The sequence below is a fragment of the Lottia gigantea genome, assembly GCF_000327385.1.
Source record: "Lottia gigantea unplaced genomic scaffold LOTGIsca_73, whole genome shotgun sequence".
NCBI lineage: Eukaryota > Metazoa > Mollusca > Gastropoda > Lottiidae > Lottia > Lottia gigantea.
The window spans coordinates 1,185,464-1,204,240 of record NW_008710453.1 but is presented as its reverse complement, the minus strand read 5'-3'; the positions used below and the strand labels follow the sequence as shown (position 1 = coordinate 1,204,240).

The following is an 18,777-nucleotide window of genomic DNA, read 5'->3' as shown; positions in this document are numbered from 1 at the left end:
AAGAGGTTTTGTAAAAAATTTATGTGTATCGGGGACACTGATAGCATCAATTTACACCATTCGAATTTTCAACCAGACGTCTGCGGCTTTTACAATGCCACTATCTGTTAACTATAAGTGTTTTGACGTCACTTATCGCAAAATAACTATGCTTCGCGTCATCTTACACTTAAATGTAGATTTAGTGACAAGGTGAAATGAGAATTTAGCTCATAGAAAGCACGGACCTAGGATCGAAGCCAGCACTATTCATTTGCAAGTGGTGGTTAGCTTAGTAATTTTTTTTTTTTTCAATTTTAACCATGATGAAAAATAATTTTTTTGGTGGTACCGACTTATCCTGTGCTATATAAAGAAAAATCTGCTTTGTATATTTCACTAGGCCAAATGAAAAATGAAAATGGGGGACTTTAAAGTATGAAAAATGACTTGTTGGACCATAGTCCGTTACCTAAAACAGGGAATTGCAGGAATCAAAGACGTCTGATTGAAAAATTAAATGGTGCAAAATGATGCTATCAGTGTCCCCGATACACATACAAAATTTAGAAAATTTCTTTTCCATCCCTTTAAACAGGATTTGTGACTCAATCCTGCCTCCCAACGTTCAATAATTCATGTATCTATATGTCTAATTGATGCTTTTCTTTGAAATTTTTGTCTGATATTGTTTATTATTTACTGTTTAAATACAATGTAAATATGAAAAATATAAATCAATGAAATGTACATCATACCCAAATTGTCAGTGACGGGTATATTGTAGATTGTGATGAGATGAGATATCATCGATCGTTGGGAAATTACAACATCTTTTTTGCACGCAACATTGGCAATTTTTTACATTTTTAATTAAATCTTATTCACGCAACAGAGCAGCTGTAGAAGCCTTGACCGCTAAGTAATCTGCCTTGGTGTAACGGTTCGACTTCCTCTGAAACCGTCGTAGAGCACGCTTGCGAGCATCTACGACAGCCTGGAGTTCATCGGACCATCAGGACTTGGGTGACCTACGTGCAATGCCATCCTTAGTCTGGGGAATAGAGCCCATAGCAGCATCAGTAATAACCTGAGTCAACTTCACAGAAAAACTAGAGACGTACTCGCCCCTTGCCAGATCTAGCTTGGAACGAGTGAAGTGACGCCTAAAGAAATCCCAGTTTGCCTTCCCTAGTCTCCATTTGCCTTCACACATGACTTCCTCCTTCACAACATTACATGACAGCGTGATTTCAATGACAACATGGTCGCTTCCAAGGGTCTCTTTGGTTGCTTCCCACGCATAGTCCTTAGCTAACCGACTGCTTACTAATGTGAGATCGAGATGCGAACCAAGAGGAGCAATTGCAAGTAATTCTACGATCATTTAAGCTCATTTTTGGCCTCAATGAACTCAGCAACTTGTCTACCATTAGTAATCAATGACTTTATGAATGAGTATGGGGTTTGGGGTTCCGTAAAAACCTCTACGTTCATCTCCGTTACGGAGCCAGTTGGCAGTGGTCTAGCTAGCGAAGTGCTTCTAGAACGCTCATTAACGGGTCTGGAGCCTATACTCTTACAGATGCTCCTTGACTGACGAGGTTGGCCTCTCGTGGATACCGCCTTTACTTTCCACTGATTGACNCACTACGGAACATCCGTACTGGATACCTTCCTTGGTTTGGTATCCTTGGTTGGTTTGTGACATAGTCGGCACACACTGTAGAAACTGCATCCATTTTATCTTTAGGGTTGATTTCACTCGCCTTGGTTCTGGAACTGACTGCTACTGCAACCAACCTACAACAAAAATCAAAATAAAATATTCTCATCCTTGAATTCCGGCGTGAATCCTTTCGGAGTTGGAGTCCGGGCAGGTCTGGGGCATTCGACCACGGGCTTGGGGCAGCGGGCACCGTGTTGGTCGAGACGTGGTGACGTGCTTCTTGCGAAGATGCCGTATATAAGTAATTAAGTATGCTGTGTCCTTATTTCAGCACGTCGGGACAAGAAAGAAGGACACTGTGCAGAATTGCTAGAGTGGTTATCACTCCGACAATTCACACAGCGAACCTTCTTTGACTTACACAGCTTGGTGCTGTGCTCCTCTCCACATTTCTTACAGCAAGCTTTGTTGTGACCCAACTTCTGGCATCTTCGTACCATGGGGATGTATGGGTGGAGCTGGCACCTGGAATATAAAGGGGGAAAAGGACTGTCCCTCATGCACTTGCCCTCCCGAGGTTTGTAGAGGTAGAGTCCTTCTACTGCGTGGTTGTGGAGTTTAAGGTCCTCCAGCAACTCACCCTCGGAATATTCGGAGGGGACGCCATAATCCAGACTAGAGAGAGAGCTAATTGGTTGTTGACAGTACGAATATCGAACTAATTGTGATTGTGACACCAGGTAAGTTCACTGATGAATATATACTCATATTAAACATTCTTGAGAATGTAGCAATATTATAATTGTTGGTTAATTGAGTCCATATTGAGTGAGAGATGACACCCCTAGTAATTAAGACAGTTTAAGAGATTATCCCAGTATTAGTTCCTTGATTTTCATGTCATGTACATGGAAGGTAAAACCATATGTGGTCTAATCAATTTAGTATCTACGGACGTCAGGGATGTGGTAAAAGCTTTTCCCCCTTTTATTTTTTTCGTCCCTCTTTTCTCACTTCCTTTTTTTTTTTTTTTTTTCAGGTCTTCTAGTTTTCCAACAGATAACAGATAATCTAACCAAACCAAACCAAACCAACGACTACCATTCGACCACCAATCAACAAGAAATACCATGATCAGAACGAGTTTGGAAGAATGAAGGAGATCGAGTAACTCACGCCACACCATCCAGGGCCGAGTTTCACCGCCATGTCATTCGACCCGACCAGATCTAACGAAGAATCAACAACCAAACCAACAACACAGAATCATCCAATCTGAACCAATCCAACTACACTACGACTACCATCAGCTACCTAGTTTGCGATATCAGCATCCGTTGGAAGCGAACGTTAACTTGTCATCTACCTACCTACCTGTGGTAAGACAGGGGCTGGTCTAATATCTTTTATATAGAGATTTGCCTTAATTGGTGCCACCTGGGTGGGCGCATAAATATACCCTATATACAAGAAAAACTATGCATGGTATTCATTCTTTGTAATTCAATGTAAATATAAAAAATATAAATCAATAAAATGTACTTCATACCCAAAATTGTCAGTGACAGGTATATTGTAGATTGTTTTTTTAGTTTTAACCATGATGAAAAAAAGTTTTTTTGGTGGTACCGACTTATCCTGTGCTATATAAAGAACAATTGCAGGAATCAAAGACGTATTATTGAAAAATTAAATGGTGCAAAATGATGCTATCAGTGTCCCCGATACACATACAAAATTTAGAAAATTTCTTTTCAATCCCTTTAAACAGGATTTGTGACTCAATCCTGCCTCCCAACGTTCAATAATTCATGTATCTATATGTCTAATTGATGCTTTTCTTTGAAATTTTTGTCTGATATTGTTTATTATTTACTGTTTAAATACAATGTAAATATGAAAAATATAAATCAATGAAATGTACATCATACCCAAATTGTCAGTGACAGGTATATTGTAGATTGTGATGAGATGAGATATCATCGATCGTTGGGAAATTACAACATCTTTTTTGCACGCAGCATTGGCAATTTTTTTTACATTTTTAATTAAATCTTATTAATTAATTGGTTATAATTATGTAAAAGATGTAGCCTACGTGTATGTTTACTTGTTGCCTTGGCCAGTGCTTTCTTAGAAAACACTTAGTTATATAGTGGAATTGCAGGAACCACAGACGTTTGATAGCATCAATTTGAATCATTCCAATTTTCAAGCACTGTCCCCGATATGCACATTTTTTAATTAAATGTCTTTACAATATTATTTATATCCCTCTGCTCCCCTTTGGATCCGCCACTGAAATATGCTGATTATGCCAATTCTCGCTTAAATCCAGCTCGTCTAAAGGGATTTAAGATTATATGCCCAATTTTGTGTCCAACTTGCAAAGACCACGGCTGGTGCGAAATGGTAATTTTATCCTTGGTAATTTGTATCCAGTATTGTAATAACGATTTAAAACGATAGTGCAATACAAATATACAGTGTTACGGGCACAGTCTTCGTTGCCGATTTTTGTCGACGACTAGAGTCTTGTCATGAGTTTCGCCGACTGGCTGCGGGCTCACGGGGAGACAAAAGAATGATTCGATTCGGCAGCAAAAATCTTATGCCCGCACATTATAACAATAATTTACTTCGAATGATTTATAACATTATAAACCATATATAGCCGAAATGGAGCAATTTCAGTAATTAATTAGACATCATAAAGAGTATTATGATTATATCCCTTTACATCTTAGATTATCGATTATAACTTGAATCAGTCTAATTATGGAAAATAAATATACAATATACGGAAGCTCGAAAACGACATTTTTTTTAATTTGAAATTTTCTTTTTGACTTTAAAAAAATACTTTTGAATTTGTAAAAATACTTTTGACTTTGTAAAAATACTTTTGACTTTGTAAAAATACTTTTAAATTTGTAAAAATACTTTTGACTTTGTAAAAATACTTTTGACTTTGTAAAAATACTTTTGACTTTGTAAAAATAATTTTGACTTTGTAGAAATACTTTTAAATTTGTAAAAATACTTTTGACTTTGTAAAAATACTTTTGACTTTGTAAAAATACTTTTAAATTTGTAAAAATACTTTTGACTTTGTAAAAATACTTTTGACTTTGTAAAAATACTTTTGACTTTGTAAAAATACTTTTGACTTTGTAGAAATACTTTTAAATTTGTAAAAATACTTTTGACTTTGTAAAAATACTTTTGACTTTGTAAAAATACTTTTAAATTTGTAAAAATACTTTTGACTTTGTAAAAATACTTTTGGCTTTGTAAAAATACTTTTGACTGTGTAAAAATACTTTTGACTTTGTAAAAATACTTTTAAATTTGTAAAAATACTTTTGACTTTGTAAAAATACTTTTGACGAAATACTTTTGGTTTAAAAATACTTTTGACTGTGTAAAAATACTTTTGACTTTGACAAATTAATTAGTAAATTCTTATGCATGATAATCGGATGGCTGGAATCGAGGCCTGTGCCAAGCTAATTTGACATATTTGCTCGTACGTTCCCTACCACTGGCATTAAAGGACAAATTAAACTTGTTTAAGAATGTGTGCATATATGCGTCAGCTAGACACTCTCAACCGAAGTTAGGCTATATGACCAAATTCAATTTCATTGAGAACCATATTCAAAATTATTTGTTCAAACTCAAAAGTATGTTTACAAACTCTATAGTATTTTTTTTTTTTCAAATTCAAAAGTATTTCCTCAAATTAAAAATGAAAAAATGAAAAAAGAATTTCGTATTTGAGCTTCCGTAATAATATGAAGTTTTCCTGGTAGAATATTAATAAGAATAACAAATAATTATTACTGTTTTAATACTGCTCAATATATCAATCGCAGAACCATAAAACCTAGAAATAGCCTATAGAAATAGAATGATAACCAAATTATGTAAGGTAGGCATAGGCCTACACATTGAAACAAGACCATTATATTTCCTTTTTAATCATGGAATGATAATTAATATCAACACAGTCTCATATTCTGATTAAAAAAACTAATTATCGTTGAAAATAAACGTGTCTGTATTGGTATGGTGGGGTATTTGTACCATGTGTAGCTTAGTTTGTTCGAAATTACAAGACCCACAGTCGCCATACGAGATGTCTGACTGTAGATTTATTGGAATGGTGCAAATTTATGCCATCAGTGTCTTCTATACGCATAAAAAAAAGAAAAAATCTGAACAATCCCTTTAATATCTTTATTAGCCTACTGAGATCTAACAATTCCCATTTGAAATTTTTTTATATCATTACAGGTTGCACATGAGGCATAATAGTACGATGAATTTAACACAGTAAATATAACAAATATAAATATAACAAATATAAACAAACATATAGCTTGCATGTAGACATAATATACATATGAAGTTGGAAGTTTGACATTGCAAATACGGTTACTTAAATACAGATATGTATATTTTTCTTGACTATTCATTAAATCAAACAGACTAATAATGTTCCTGTTGTTATAGATATAGGCCCTAATCAGATATAAATTCATGTCTTTCTTTCGTTTCATTTATTTTTCGGTTTTTTTTTCAGTTTTTTTTAACGAATTTTGATAAATCCTATGTCGTCACGTCAACCGAATAGGACAAAAACCATTCTAGATTAATTAGATGATTATCTCATTATTTTATTATCTGCATGGTGATCCAAAACAAATCCGCTTGATTCCTTTCTACATAGAATATTTGTGGTCAGAAACAGTTCTGGATTAGTCTCCCTTTGTTTATATGTGTGATCTCGCGAGATTAGGTTGTCAACGAGACAAGTACAAGAGGACCGAAGTTGTAAACATTTTCATAATATTTTGAGAGATCCTCAATTTACACAGATATAATGGACGATTTTCAGTCAGCCGAAGAGGTAAGTAGTAATTTGGTTTGCATGTATGTATGATTTTTACAATATATGTGTGCGTATTTTTGAAGTCAGGCGTAAAGTCCCTGGGTCTGTATCATTTCATTTCGTCAACTCAACTCAGACAACTGATCTATGCAGTACACTGTACACTATGTCAATGTGTGGTGGTTTCAGTTCTAGATTCTAGATGTCATTGATTATATATAATGTCGTAGTAGGTTTTATCCTGAATTAAAATATTGATGATGAAATTTGATTAACAAACACAGGGCCGAAACAGTTACTATTACTTCTCTAGGGAAATGTGTGGTCCAAGATATCTTTATTCCAAAATGAAAGATTTTTTCATGACCATGATTGCCATGTTCTATTCAAATTCAATATAATTATGTTGTGTGCCAAGCCAGATAACAAAATCATAAGTAAATAAATAATTTGATATCTGTCTCAGTGTCTGTGACCAATTCATATTATTCATATTATTTTATTGATACCGGTACCATTTAAGTACGGTAGCGTAGCTATGTTGACTTTCATAGCAAATCAAGTAAGGCTTTGTATAACCTGCAATTTTTGTTGCAAACTTTTTCTAAATAAAAAAAAATGTAGGCTAGGTTTTCACTTTCGGGGGCTTGTACCTTTTAAGGTACTTGCTCATTGGATAATTTGAAATCGTAGCTATTTGTGATATCTGTATCACTGTCTGTGACCAAGTCTGGTACGGTACCAAGACTTAGCCTTAATTAGCTGAAAAAGCTTTTATATAGATATAAAGAAGCTGACTCAATCTGCCAGTTTCAAATCGGGCATAAATGGTTAATTTACTATACAGATTCTGTTTGTTGTATAAGATAATGATAGCTAATAATTATATAATTTCAGACAGCATTTGTTATTGATGAAGTGACAACCATCATTAAAGAGGTAAGTTGAATTGAGACAGTTCTGAGGGTTTTCTTCAGTAGGCCCTTTTTTTTTTTATTATGATAGATATCTTGACAGCTGGAAATAGAAAATGAATCAAAATGAATTAACAAAGTGTTGTTATTAAAATATAGCCATTGATATGAAATGCAAATCTTGATTCGATAAACAATTCTTCATTTCAAAAAAAAAGAGAAAAAAAGACCTATCACTGTCCTGGCAAAATTTCCCTCATTGCACCCTGCATGGCGTTGCTGCCTCCATTAGTCCACATGGTACAGAAAAGTAGGATGTAAAACTATTCATTTCATTTTCATTTCATTTCATTTGAGTTGAAAAACAATTGTTATTAAGATAATATTGATAAAAAGTTAAGCAGTTGTTATTGCTAGGCTCACAGATTTATATTCTATTTTTGTATCAATTTCTGTCACCTATATTCTCTCTGGTGGTGTTAACTAGGCCAGGAATCTCAAGTAAAAAGTCAAATAATTCAAATATCAAAGTTCAGTTCACGTTTTCAATTTGTACCCATTTCTATCCCAAATGAACCAATGGTCAGATTTGCAAAAGCACCCAGTGCTAAATTCAGCTGTTGATAAAGTGATTTATTTTGACTAACTTATTCTTTGCTTAATTTTTAGGCTGTTGAAGGAGCTATTGGAGGAAACACATATCAACATAATAAGGTTAACCAATGGACTTCAAATGTTGTAGAACAATGTTTAAATCAACTAACAAAATTAGGCAAACCCTTCAAATATATTGGTAAGTTGTGTAAGCTTACATAGTCATCTTTTAGATTCTTTGAGAGTTATGTGGTAGTTCAAAGACTTTCAGCATCTGGCTTGAGATCCATTCTTCATATGAAAGTTTTTTTGATACACACCAGGGTATAATTTAGATTAAAAAATCTGATGAACAATGTACCACACAGAATTTCTCTTTTGGGGGGCTGACCTGTAAAAAGCATCTAGTCTTTCAAATGGGACAATAAACAGAGACCTCGTGTGTTCCAGGATATGCATATAAAAGGTTCATGGACAGTTGGAAATCAAAAGAGAGCAGGCTAATGCCGCTGTCGTGACACAATTTCACTTTTTGGGTTAAATTATTCCTTTGGAATATGACCATCTCAATTATGGTAGTAAAGTTTTCTGTTACTAATCCACAATGTCCTCCTTATTTCAGTAACATGTGTAATAATGCAGAAAAATGGTGCTGGTCTTCATACTGCTAGTTCATGTTATTGGGACAACACAACTGATGGTAGGTCATCTTTTTATCTTCTAAGCTGTGTTAATTCAGTGAACTAGACACTTGATCGCTAACCTGAAGGTCCAGGGTTCAAGTTACCTTCACATTTTTCAACCCAGCTACTCCTTGTCAGTGATGCAGGTTGGAGCCGCTAGCATGGAAAAGGAGTCTAGTTGTTCAGATGGCAGAATAAACCAAGGCCTTATGTGCTACATTAAAGATGCTTTGACGGTTGGAAATATTAAAAGGGTTGTCTTATGTTGGCAAAATTTCACACAATGCTCACTTCTTGGTGTTGAATGTCATCATCATCCCAATTAGGTGTAGAAAAGATAAATGGAATGAAAACATTTTCAAAAAATGAATATGCTGTTTAACATTGTGAGCTACAAGCCATAGTCTATTGTCAAATTCTCTCAATGGCTGTGCTAGTCAAGATTTCAATTCTACTTTCATAGATTCATATCCTACAGCCATTTGTTTTATTTTACAGGTAGCTGTACAATTAGATGGGAAAATAAAACCATGTACTGCATTGTCAGTGTATTTGGATTGGCTATCTAAAACATTTCCAGGATGAAAGACAAGAAAAGAGGAGTGGTTTGAGGGATATTATGACATGTTTGGAATCTCCAGGACCTGTATCTATTAAGACTTTCTGTCTGGAGACGTGGCTTCTTTTCATTTTATGTCAATGTGTATAAATTATTATTTATTTTGTTATTATCTCACTTGTTTTGATTTGCATTTTGAGTTTTAGAACAAATATTGGTACAGGGATATTATTATTGACCTAATATCACATCATCTATGAAATCTTAATTTTAATCCTTTACTCTTGTCAATTTGAAAAATTGAATTCTGTCAGTTGTTTCAAGGAATAAATAAGGGAATATTTCAAAGTTATCTTAGAAATTCTTCTTTGTCAACATTGACGTTTCTTGTAAGCCACATTCAACTTAACTCATTTGTATAACAAAATTTAGTTATCAAGTTTCAATAGAATATTATTGTAAATTGAAAAGCATTATTAAATGTTGAATTCCACATCTAAATAAAATTTTTATGTATTCATATCATTTTATTCATACCAAGTAGCTATATTGACTTCCATAGTGAATCAAGTAAGGCTTTGTATAACCTGCAATTTTTGTTGCATGGGCTAGGTTATCACCGTGGGGTGTTTGTACCTCTTAAGGTACTTGCTCATTGGACAATTTGAAATCGTAGCTAATTATATCTGTATCAGTGTACATTTATTCATATCTGTCTACTGTGGAAACATTGCTTAAATTTTTTTTTTAAATTGTCCCTTTAACTATGCATTTGGTCTAAAAAGCGGGGAAAATATCTGAACTGTCATGGAGCCACAGTAAGTTAAACGCTAGCCTGAAGGTCCAGGGTTCAATCCTGGCATAGGTCGAGATAACTTTTTTAAGCCAGTTTCCCCAGAGGGGCTGATATGGAGAAAAGAAGCTAGTCATTTGGTTGGGACAATAAACCTAGGCCCAATGTGCCACAGGCTGTGCATGTAGATCCTCGACAGTTGGAAATCAAAAGATGATTAGGCTTATGCCACTGTCCTGACAAAATTTCTAATTACACAATAGGTTCCCCGTCTTCCTTAGCTTATAAGGTGCAGAAAATATAAAACAAACAAATACATCAAATTTTATTCAATCTCAACTTCAAGACTTGTAAATAACACCATCACTGCTGAAAGACTGAGACCCTGAATCCATAGTGTGGGGTTTAGAAACTAATGGAGCTTCTGATACTAGGTGATCCAAAGAGTCTGCTTCTTGCTCTTTTTTCAAACTTGCTAAGTAAAAAGTTCCCGGTTTATAAGGAACTGCCTTGCTGGAAATGGCTTCCACATTACTAGATTCCTCCAAATCGTCTAATCCATCATCCTTCTTCACTAGACGTGTGTCTACAATATCTAATTTAGATACAGTACTTCCCACAGTGTCCTTCTTTAATCCGAAATTCAGACCAGATAAACCTTGACCTTGGTGTGAGAAGTATTGAGAATAATTTGTGTTGGTTCTTGGAGGTTGAAGTTCATAGTTCTGATTAGGTTGAGGCATATAGTTTTGATTTGGCTGAGGCATATAGTTTTGAGAATACTGAGGCACATAGTTCTGATTTGGCTGAGGTGCATAGTTTTGAGGGTAATAGGAAGGAGGTGGATATATGGGTGGTTGATGGTTAGAAGGATTTTGACCAGGAAGAAAAATATTTGGATTGTACCCAGGAGGTGGCACACTAAAATTGGGTATATGTGGAGTTAGGTCACTTTGTCCTAATCCTGCAGGGTCAGTTCCCCATTGTTGCTGATAATTGCTTGACTCATCCCCAGAATATGGAACACAGTCTGAAATACAGAAAAGACACACATTACAGAGTGAATAACTATTCATCGAAATATATCTGATACCATCTGATAGAATTCAATCTCTGCAATCCAAACTACTTTTCAGGATTTCAAATTTGCATCTGCTGCCTTTACAATTCAACAAAAGTCTGTTGAACTTCAGATGCTTCAGTTAATTCCCTTGTCCAAGTACTGGAGAGTCTGACTTCCACAATAGATTTTTGATGAATTGTAGTTTAACCTGGCATCAGATGTTCATTCTAAAAAGTGACACGGATAGCTCTGAAATGCAACCAGCCAAAAGATATAACCTTAAGCTTAATAGAACATGCATCCCTATTGCAAGGCCATCTGATACTTACTGGGATGATATATTAGATTTGTAATATTGAGATTACCCTCTGTGTTTTGTGGTGGTTGACTAGCTAAGGATCTCTGTTCTGATAACATGTTATCTATACTCTGATGAGCTGTTGTCTTCTCTCCTACTGAAAATAATGATGCAGATCCAATGCTGTTATGTATTATTTTAACATACCAACCAATGTAGCAGGATGGACTTTATTATCCAGTAATGTATGACAGTGGTCTCCTAAATATTTGGTGGAGTTGTTGGTCCAAAATTTCATCATAAAAAAGATCTATATTTCAATAGGAAAAGATAACATGTCCATGTCAGTTAGATTCTAAGAATCCTGTCTTCCAACCGTCCTTGGCCAAGCCTTGTGGCATTACTCCTGGATTGCCATTGCAGATGATTCAAATGCATTAAAGACATTGGAAAAACTGGATGTTCTAAGATTCTGACTACTTAGTTTGATGAATAGATTTTTAATGTCAAATAAAAAACAAAAGAGACTGATGGGAACTTGCGACATCTGTTTTTCATTGGTGTACTCACATCATTTAAATCAGGCAATTTAAGCCTCAAAGCCCCAAGTTGTTAGTCATTCTGCAAGTTGTAAGGTTGACAGGTGTACAGCTCAAAGAATAATATTAAGAAATTGTGCTTTACCTGTTTCAATAGGTGTCTGTACTTCAACTAATTTCTCAGCACTGTTCCTTTGGTTCTTCTTTATCTTTGACTTCTTGCCCATTTGTTTAGGAGCATCCTTATAAATGGATGGTGGTGCAAATTCTGGATCTCTTTCTTCTCTTCTGTCTTCAAAATATTTCTCCTCAGACCACGCAAACAATCCTGAAATTGTCAAAGAATGACAAATGAAATCATTACATCAAAGTCCTCAGACTGTGGGCTTGGCATGGCACCATTCTCTTTGGCTTGGACAATCAATGTTTGGTATTTGACCTTCAGCTGAGGCAGTCTATCTGTTTTTTCTACACTTTCTTGTCAATAGCTGTCGCATAGACATTCTGCTAAATTACCATCGCCACGTCAAAAATTCTTGAATTAGGCACAAAAAATTATTAGGCATGTATGTAGGTTTTGACACTAATTTATGATTTGCTTAATTTGAATTTTTCAACATTTTTACACTCAGAAAGTAAACATGTTGCACACATTTTGGACCAAATATTACTCATTGCCTTGGTTTTACAATTTCTCTACCACATGTTCCCAAAATATTTTATGCAATAACATAACTTCCCCCAATAAGTTAGATCTCTTACTTTCTTTGCCTTTGTCCCATTCTCTTAAAGGCTTGTCTTTCTTAGTTTCATTATCTACTATAGATCTCTGTTGTGTCAACATTTCGTCTATTTTGGGTCCAATTTCATCTTCTTTTTTAACTTCACTTTCTTTATTTTCCACTGTAAAAAAGAAAGATGCCTTTACTTTCCACTGTAAAATAGAAAATATCTTTAATTTCCACTGTAAAATAGAAAAATATCTTTAATTTCCACTGTAAAATAGAAAAATATCTTAACTTGCCACTGTAAAATAGAAAAAATCTTTACTTTCCACTGTAAAATAGAAAACATCATTACTTTCCACTGTAAAATAAAAATATCTTTAATTTCCACTGTAAAATAGAAAAATATCTTTAATTTCCACTGTAACATAGAAAAAATCTTTAATTTCCACTGTAAAATAGAAAAATATCTTAACTTGCCACTGTAAAATAGAAAATATCTTTAATTTCCACTGTAAAATAGAAAAATATCTTTACTTTCCACTGTAAAATAGAAAAATATCTTTATTTTCCACTGTAAGATAGAAAAAATCTTTACTTTCCACTGTAAAATAGAAAAAATCTTTAATTTCCACTGTAAAATAGAAAAATATCTTAACTTGCCACTGTAAAATAGAAAATATCTTTAATTTCCACTGTAAAATAGAAAAATATCTTTAATTTCCACTGTAAAATAGAAAAATATCTTTATTTTCCACTGTAAGATAGAAAAAATCTTTAATTTCCACTGTAAAATAGAAAAATATCTTAACCTGCCACTGTAAAATAGAAAATATCTTTAATTTCCACTGTAAAATAGAAAAATATCTTTACTTTCCATTGTAAAATAGAAAAATATCTTTATTTTCCACTGTAAGATAGAAAAAATCTTTACTTTCCACTGTAAAATAGAAAAAATCTTTACTTTCCACTGTAAAATAGAAAACATCTTTACTTTCCACTATAAAATAGAAAAAATCTTTACTTTCCACTGTAAAATAGAAAACATCTTTACTTTCCACTGTAAAATAGAAAACATCTTTACTTTCCACTATAAAATAGAAAACATCTTTACTTTCCACTATAAAATAGAAAACATCTTTACTTTCCACTGTAAAATAGAAAATATCTTTAATTTCCACTGTAAAATAGAAAAATATCTTTACTTTCCATTGTAAAATAGAAAAATATCTTTATTTTCCACTGTAAGATAGAAAAAATCTTTACTTTCCACTGTAAAATAGAAAAAATCTTTACTTTCCACTGTAAAATAGAAAACATCTTTACTTTCCACTATAAAATAGAAAAAATCTTTAATTTCCACTGTAAAATAGAAAACATCTTTACTTTCCACTGTAAAATAGAAAAAATCTTTACTTTCCACTGTAAAATAGAAAACATCTTTACTTTCCACTGTAAAATAGAAAACATCTTTACTTTCCACTATAAAATAGAAAAAGAATTTGCAAATATGACTCTTACAAAAAGATTTTGCAAAGGTATGACTTGCAAGTATTTTCTTTGGAATTAACATGTTTTTGACATTGTTATAGCTAGTGTGACTTTAATTGGCCATAAATAAATGTGTAAAGTTTTCTCACCTTCATTTTCCACATAACCTTCTTTCATTTTTCTACGTTGTTTAACTTTCTGTAATCTAGCTTCTAGTTGTGCTTTTCTCTTTTCTTTTAACTTCTCTATTTTAGAACGTGATGAAACAGTCTAGGATATATAAAATATCAGCCATTAGCTTGTCTTATAATAGATGTCAAATATCTCGTTATGTACACTAACAGAAAAACAAATTCAGATTCAGGCTTGAATGGATACAAATTCTGTGATAGTGAAACCTGGAGGCTGTTGTATTGCTCTAATTTGGGTTTTACTTTCCCACAATGTGTCCTTGATGAACAATAAAAAGTATAACCCCATTTCCATAAGGCATGTAAAAATGTGAAAAATAAGTACCTCATCACGAATCTTAGTAAGAGTTTCCATCTGTTCCTTTCTCTCTTTATCATTTTTAGAAAACTGATAAAATCCAACACCATGTGTTCTGATTTCTACAAATTATCAATTAACCCATTAAAGTAATTTTGAAGAAGTGTTTATTCTCTGCTATTATTTGATCTTGGCGTGGCTTATTGAGTGGGCTGTTTACAAGCAAACAAGCGATTTGTGGTTTGATCAATTTAGTATTCATTAATATCAAAGCGAGAAGTCATTTGGGCAAGACAGAAAATATGGCCTGTCTTGGTACACAATAACCTAGCCACAGTGCAACGTTTTTAGGAATTGTCAAAAATACATGAACCACAGTCAGCACACTGTAAAATCAGATAATCCACAAATTGACGTCTGCACAAAATATAAAACAATGCCATAACAATGTAATAGGATATAAAGACAATAAAAAACAATGCCACAAAAAAGTTCAAGGAATTAGAAAAGAACAAAACTAATTCTTGGTTTTGAAAAAAAAACAGAAATTTGGTAAAAATGATAATTCATGAATTTACATCCATTTGAAAATGCATCGGGTGACAAATTCCTGAAATTTGGTGCACACTAAAACAAATGATTTCACACTGAGCTATAAACTTAATGTATAAAAATGAATTACCATTATGTTGAACATTAGCATAATGTATAGGTCCTTCGTTTATTTTTTCTAGCTCTTCTTTCTCCCATTTTTGCCGTTCTATTTCTCGTCTCATATCATTTGACAGCAGAGTTGGTAGATTTTCAGATGAACTTTTAATTTTTTCATTTTGAGCTCTATAATATAAAAATAGCTTGACTTATCGACTACTATCAATCAAATTCATTGATCCATATAACAAAATTACATGTATATTAAAAGGATGTATATTAAAAATGCTCCTGTCAAAACTTCCACTTCATATCCATAGTTCAATTGCATGAGAACCATACAACAGAAATCAATTATGGAAAATGATACAGATAATTGGAAATAAACTCTATTACTTGATATATTCCAGAAGACTTTATCTCAAATACAGATTTTGATAAAACTTTTGCTCAACAAAGAATAGTATAATATCATTATGACAGTCATTGCTAACCCTGGTTGTTTGGAAAATTTCTTGTCTTGTTCAATTAGGACTGGTAAATCTTTCCTTAAACATCTTCTTGAACGTCCCAGTGTATCAATATAATCAACCCTATAAAGATAAGAAACTAGGGAATGTATACTTTGACAAAAACACATGCACTGGCTATATAAGGAAGGCTTGTAGCACAGTCAGGTGGAACATTGGAATGGAATTATTTGCTCAGTTACAAATGGTGGTTGTGGGTTCTAATCTCCGTGTCTGAATGTCTAATGACCTTGACCAAGTTAAGTCATGAAGAAGCTGGCTTGACAAAAAAGTTTCGAAAGTGGAATCAAATTCATTGGTAAAAATTGGGTTATTCTAAAAACTTATATTACCATTCTTCATCTGGGGTTGAAGGTGATGGCACATCATCATCTAGTGGACTTCTCTCTTTCTCTCTGTTCTTTTCTATCTTCTCATCAATAGAATCTATGACTTTTCTTTGAAAATCAACTAAATATGTCCCACTTCCATCTTCCTCTGTAAAACGAAAAAATATGAACTCAAATTCAGTCTACTAAAAGGGATTGTAAATAGGTTTTCTATGTGTTTTGGGGACACTGATACCCTGATACTGATTGCAATTCCTCAAAAAATAAGTGTTTAATGAAGTCACAAATCGTGAAATATGCTTTATAATATAAGACCTTTCATGATTAGTGACATCATCATTTAACACTTAGTTTTAGTTCGTGTAAATTGATGCTATCATTGTCCCTGTAGAAAACCTCTTTACAATCCCTTTAAAAACTGACCAACCTTTCTGTTCATTTCTGTCGTATATTTTAGTGAATCACTCCAGGTAGGTCCAAGGACTTCTCTTCCTAACTTTCATTCTAAATTAGGCTAGTGTCAGAAACATAGAGATAATTGTGGGGCGCTTTACAACTCTATAAATGTTCATGGTATTGGAAGTCGGAAATGAAAATTTATCAAATAAAATAAGCAAACTCAAACCTGGTATTTCTGAACTATTAGTAATCTTGTCATACAGTCTAGCTTTGGCTTCTAATGCTTTTCTGGAAATATAAATGAACTTTGAACTAAAAAGAATGATTGAATAAATGATGTGGGCTGTGGTCTAATTTTTTTTTTTTTAAAATTGCAACACTGAAAGTGCAATTTGATTGGTTTCCTTCAAATCATAAAACAAAAGTTACATAACAATTTCATCAGATCATGGATGATCAGTGGAGTCACTCTCAGAAAAAAACATAAATATCCAGATTTTCATTTTCATCAACTAACCTGGATTTTTCATTCACATCTTCTTCTTCTGCCTTTATTTCAAAATCTCTTTGAGCTCTTTCTAAAACACCTTTATTCTTCTTACTCCAGATATTGGTTTTCTTCTATAAAGAAAATGTAGTTTGTAAGATGTAATCCCAAGTAGAAAAAAAGTGGATGTAAGCTTACTTTAATATATTTGTATTAAGTTTGAAAAGTGTAAAAGAATTTTTTTTTCAAAAATACATTCAGCCAAATTAAATTCAATTTTCAGAGAATTTTTGAAATTTTTGAAAGGGGACGTAGACATAGATAATAAATGACAGAATTGGATCATAATTTCAAAGCAAAAACCTGGTTATAAATAAGAGTTATTGACTACCTTACTTCCACTGTCTTCTACCTTTCCTTTGATATACCCTTCACTTGTTGATAGTATTTCAGCTTTCTTCTTTTTATACTCCTCTTGCTTACGAAATAGCTCAGCTTTCAAATCTATCATCTACCAATATATAGAAAATACACAAGTGAATTGAATTGACATTGAAAAAAAAGTTCGCCCAAATTTTCAAAAATGTCTTACTTTCGGTGCCACATACTGCAATGTGGGTTATGTCTCTATTCATATGACACTGACAACAATGTATGGCATGTGGACGTTGTCATTGCGACATTGCATTGGTAATGGTAATACTAATCCTAATAGAACATGATAAATTAACCATAAAGTAAAGCATGGTATATGTCTAATAGGCTGCATTTATGTATCCCGAATTTCAAGCTGGGCATTTCGAAATCAACTGGTTATTTACTTACAGAAGCAGAACTTAAAGTTCCAGTATTTTTCGCCATTGTTTATATTTTTAACATACTCTTCAATGGTTGTCGCAATCTGGAAATTGTCGTAAAATATTTTTCACGATTGTCCAGTCTTTTTAGAAAATATTGATTTACCTTGTTATGACAAACAAGACTACTAATGCCACAAATAGGTTGTAAAGAGAAAATTTTCAGAAAAGAGACAGAATTAGACGCCGGCGAGTCAACGTCTCATAATTTGTAAGAATGAGTCATATCTTTGAAAATTTGGTGCTTTGTTTGTATTCGGCTTGTAACGTTTATCATGAATTCTTCCTTGTCAGACTGTCTACAACCCCAGACATAGAATCAATTTAGCTTTAGCCCTCCTCGATCACACTCCAAGTCCAAGTCTAACCGGCAAAAGGCAAAGTTAAAGAATTACAATGAGCTCAGAAACAGAAAAGATTCTCTGACTCTGGCATCACAATATAAGATTATCAAATTATGTCATTTGTGTCACAATATAGTCCTAATGTCTTCATTCAAGTCCATATAAATAGATTAATTTTGGAGAATTGCAATTGAATAAACACATTTAGGATTTTCATTTTCCCGTCTTTAAATTCTTATTGAGAAAACCCAACAAATACGGCCACATAACTTTAACTTAGGATGGGATATCAGCTGAATAAAGGCTGAATGTCATAATTGTATGTGAGTAGGTTCAACCCACTTTTGTTTGTCTAGTATTTGACAATTTGAGAATCATCACGGTACCGGTATATAAAGCCAAATTTCGCATGGATTTTGGTTTCTTTACAAAGCTAAACTATTGATCGGTCAATGATCAAGACATAGCTGGATATTCTACTATGTCC

The 18,777-nt window shown here is 33.3% G+C and overlaps 3 protein-coding genes across 3 annotated transcripts; 1 reads left to right on the top strand and 2 right to left on the bottom strand.

Annotated features, from left to right (window-relative positions):
* Positions 1–4,573: 4,573 nt before the first annotated feature.
* LOTGIDRAFT_131349 (hypothetical protein) lies at positions 4,574–4,993 on the bottom strand (the record flags this gene model as incomplete). The annotated part of the gene is made up of 1 exon (XM_009066154.1): positions 4,574–4,993. A coding segment is annotated over one exon (420 nt), but the record flags the coding sequence as incomplete, so codon positions are not given.
* A 1,354-nt stretch (positions 4,994–6,347) lies between these two features.
* LOTGIDRAFT_236041 (hypothetical protein) lies at positions 6,348–9,816 on the top strand. The gene is made up of 5 exons (XM_009066153.1): positions 6,348–6,563; positions 7,443–7,484; positions 8,129–8,252; positions 8,676–8,757; positions 9,239–9,816. The coding sequence occupies exons 1-5, from the start codon at positions 6,537–6,539 to the stop codon at positions 9,303–9,305; spliced, it is 342 nt and encodes a 113-aa protein (XP_009064401.1). The 5' UTR covers positions 6,348–6,536; the 3' UTR covers positions 9,306–9,816.
* A 584-nt stretch (positions 9,817–10,400) lies between these two features.
* LOTGIDRAFT_236038 (hypothetical protein) lies at positions 10,401–17,956 on the bottom strand. The gene is made up of 14 exons (XM_009066152.1): positions 17,915–17,956; positions 17,481–17,600; positions 17,120–17,223; positions 16,829–16,890; positions 16,207–16,351; positions 15,839–15,937; positions 15,376–15,530; positions 14,721–14,815; positions 14,354–14,474; positions 13,738–13,893; positions 12,751–12,891; positions 12,134–12,316; positions 11,481–11,606; positions 10,401–11,118 (listed from the first exon to the last, which is right to left on the bottom strand). Exons 1-14 carry the CDS (start codon positions 17,948–17,950, stop codon positions 10,430–10,432), a joined length of 2,232 nt encoding a protein of 743 aa, XP_009064400.1. The 5' UTR covers positions 17,951–17,956; the 3' UTR covers positions 10,401–10,429.
* Positions 17,957–18,777: the final 821 nt, after the last annotated feature.

Bases quoted from the DNA above. Each gene is read 5' to 3' on its own strand.
- LOTGIDRAFT_236041 (XM_009066153.1), top strand. From the start codon at position 6,537: ATGGACGATTTTCAGTCAGCCGAAGAG. The intron at 6,564-7,442 runs GTAAGTAGTAAT...ATATAATTTCAG, and splicing joins ATTTTCAGTCAGCCGAAGAG to ACAGCATTTGTTATTGATGA. The intron at 8,758-9,238 runs GTCATCTTTTTA...TTTTACAGGTAG, and splicing joins GACAACACAACTGATGGTAG to CTGTACAATTAGATGGGAAA.
- LOTGIDRAFT_236038 (XM_009066152.1), bottom strand. From the start codon at position 17,950: ATGGCGAAAAATACTGGAACTTTAAGTTCTGCTTCT. The intron at 17,601-17,914 runs GTAAGTAAATAA...ATATATTGGTAG, and splicing joins GAACTTTAAGTTCTGCTTCT to ATGATAGATTTGAAAGCTGA. The intron at 11,607-12,133 runs GTAAAGCACAAT...CATTATTTTCAG, and splicing joins ACAGACACCTATTGAAACAG to TAGGAGAGAAGACAACAGCT.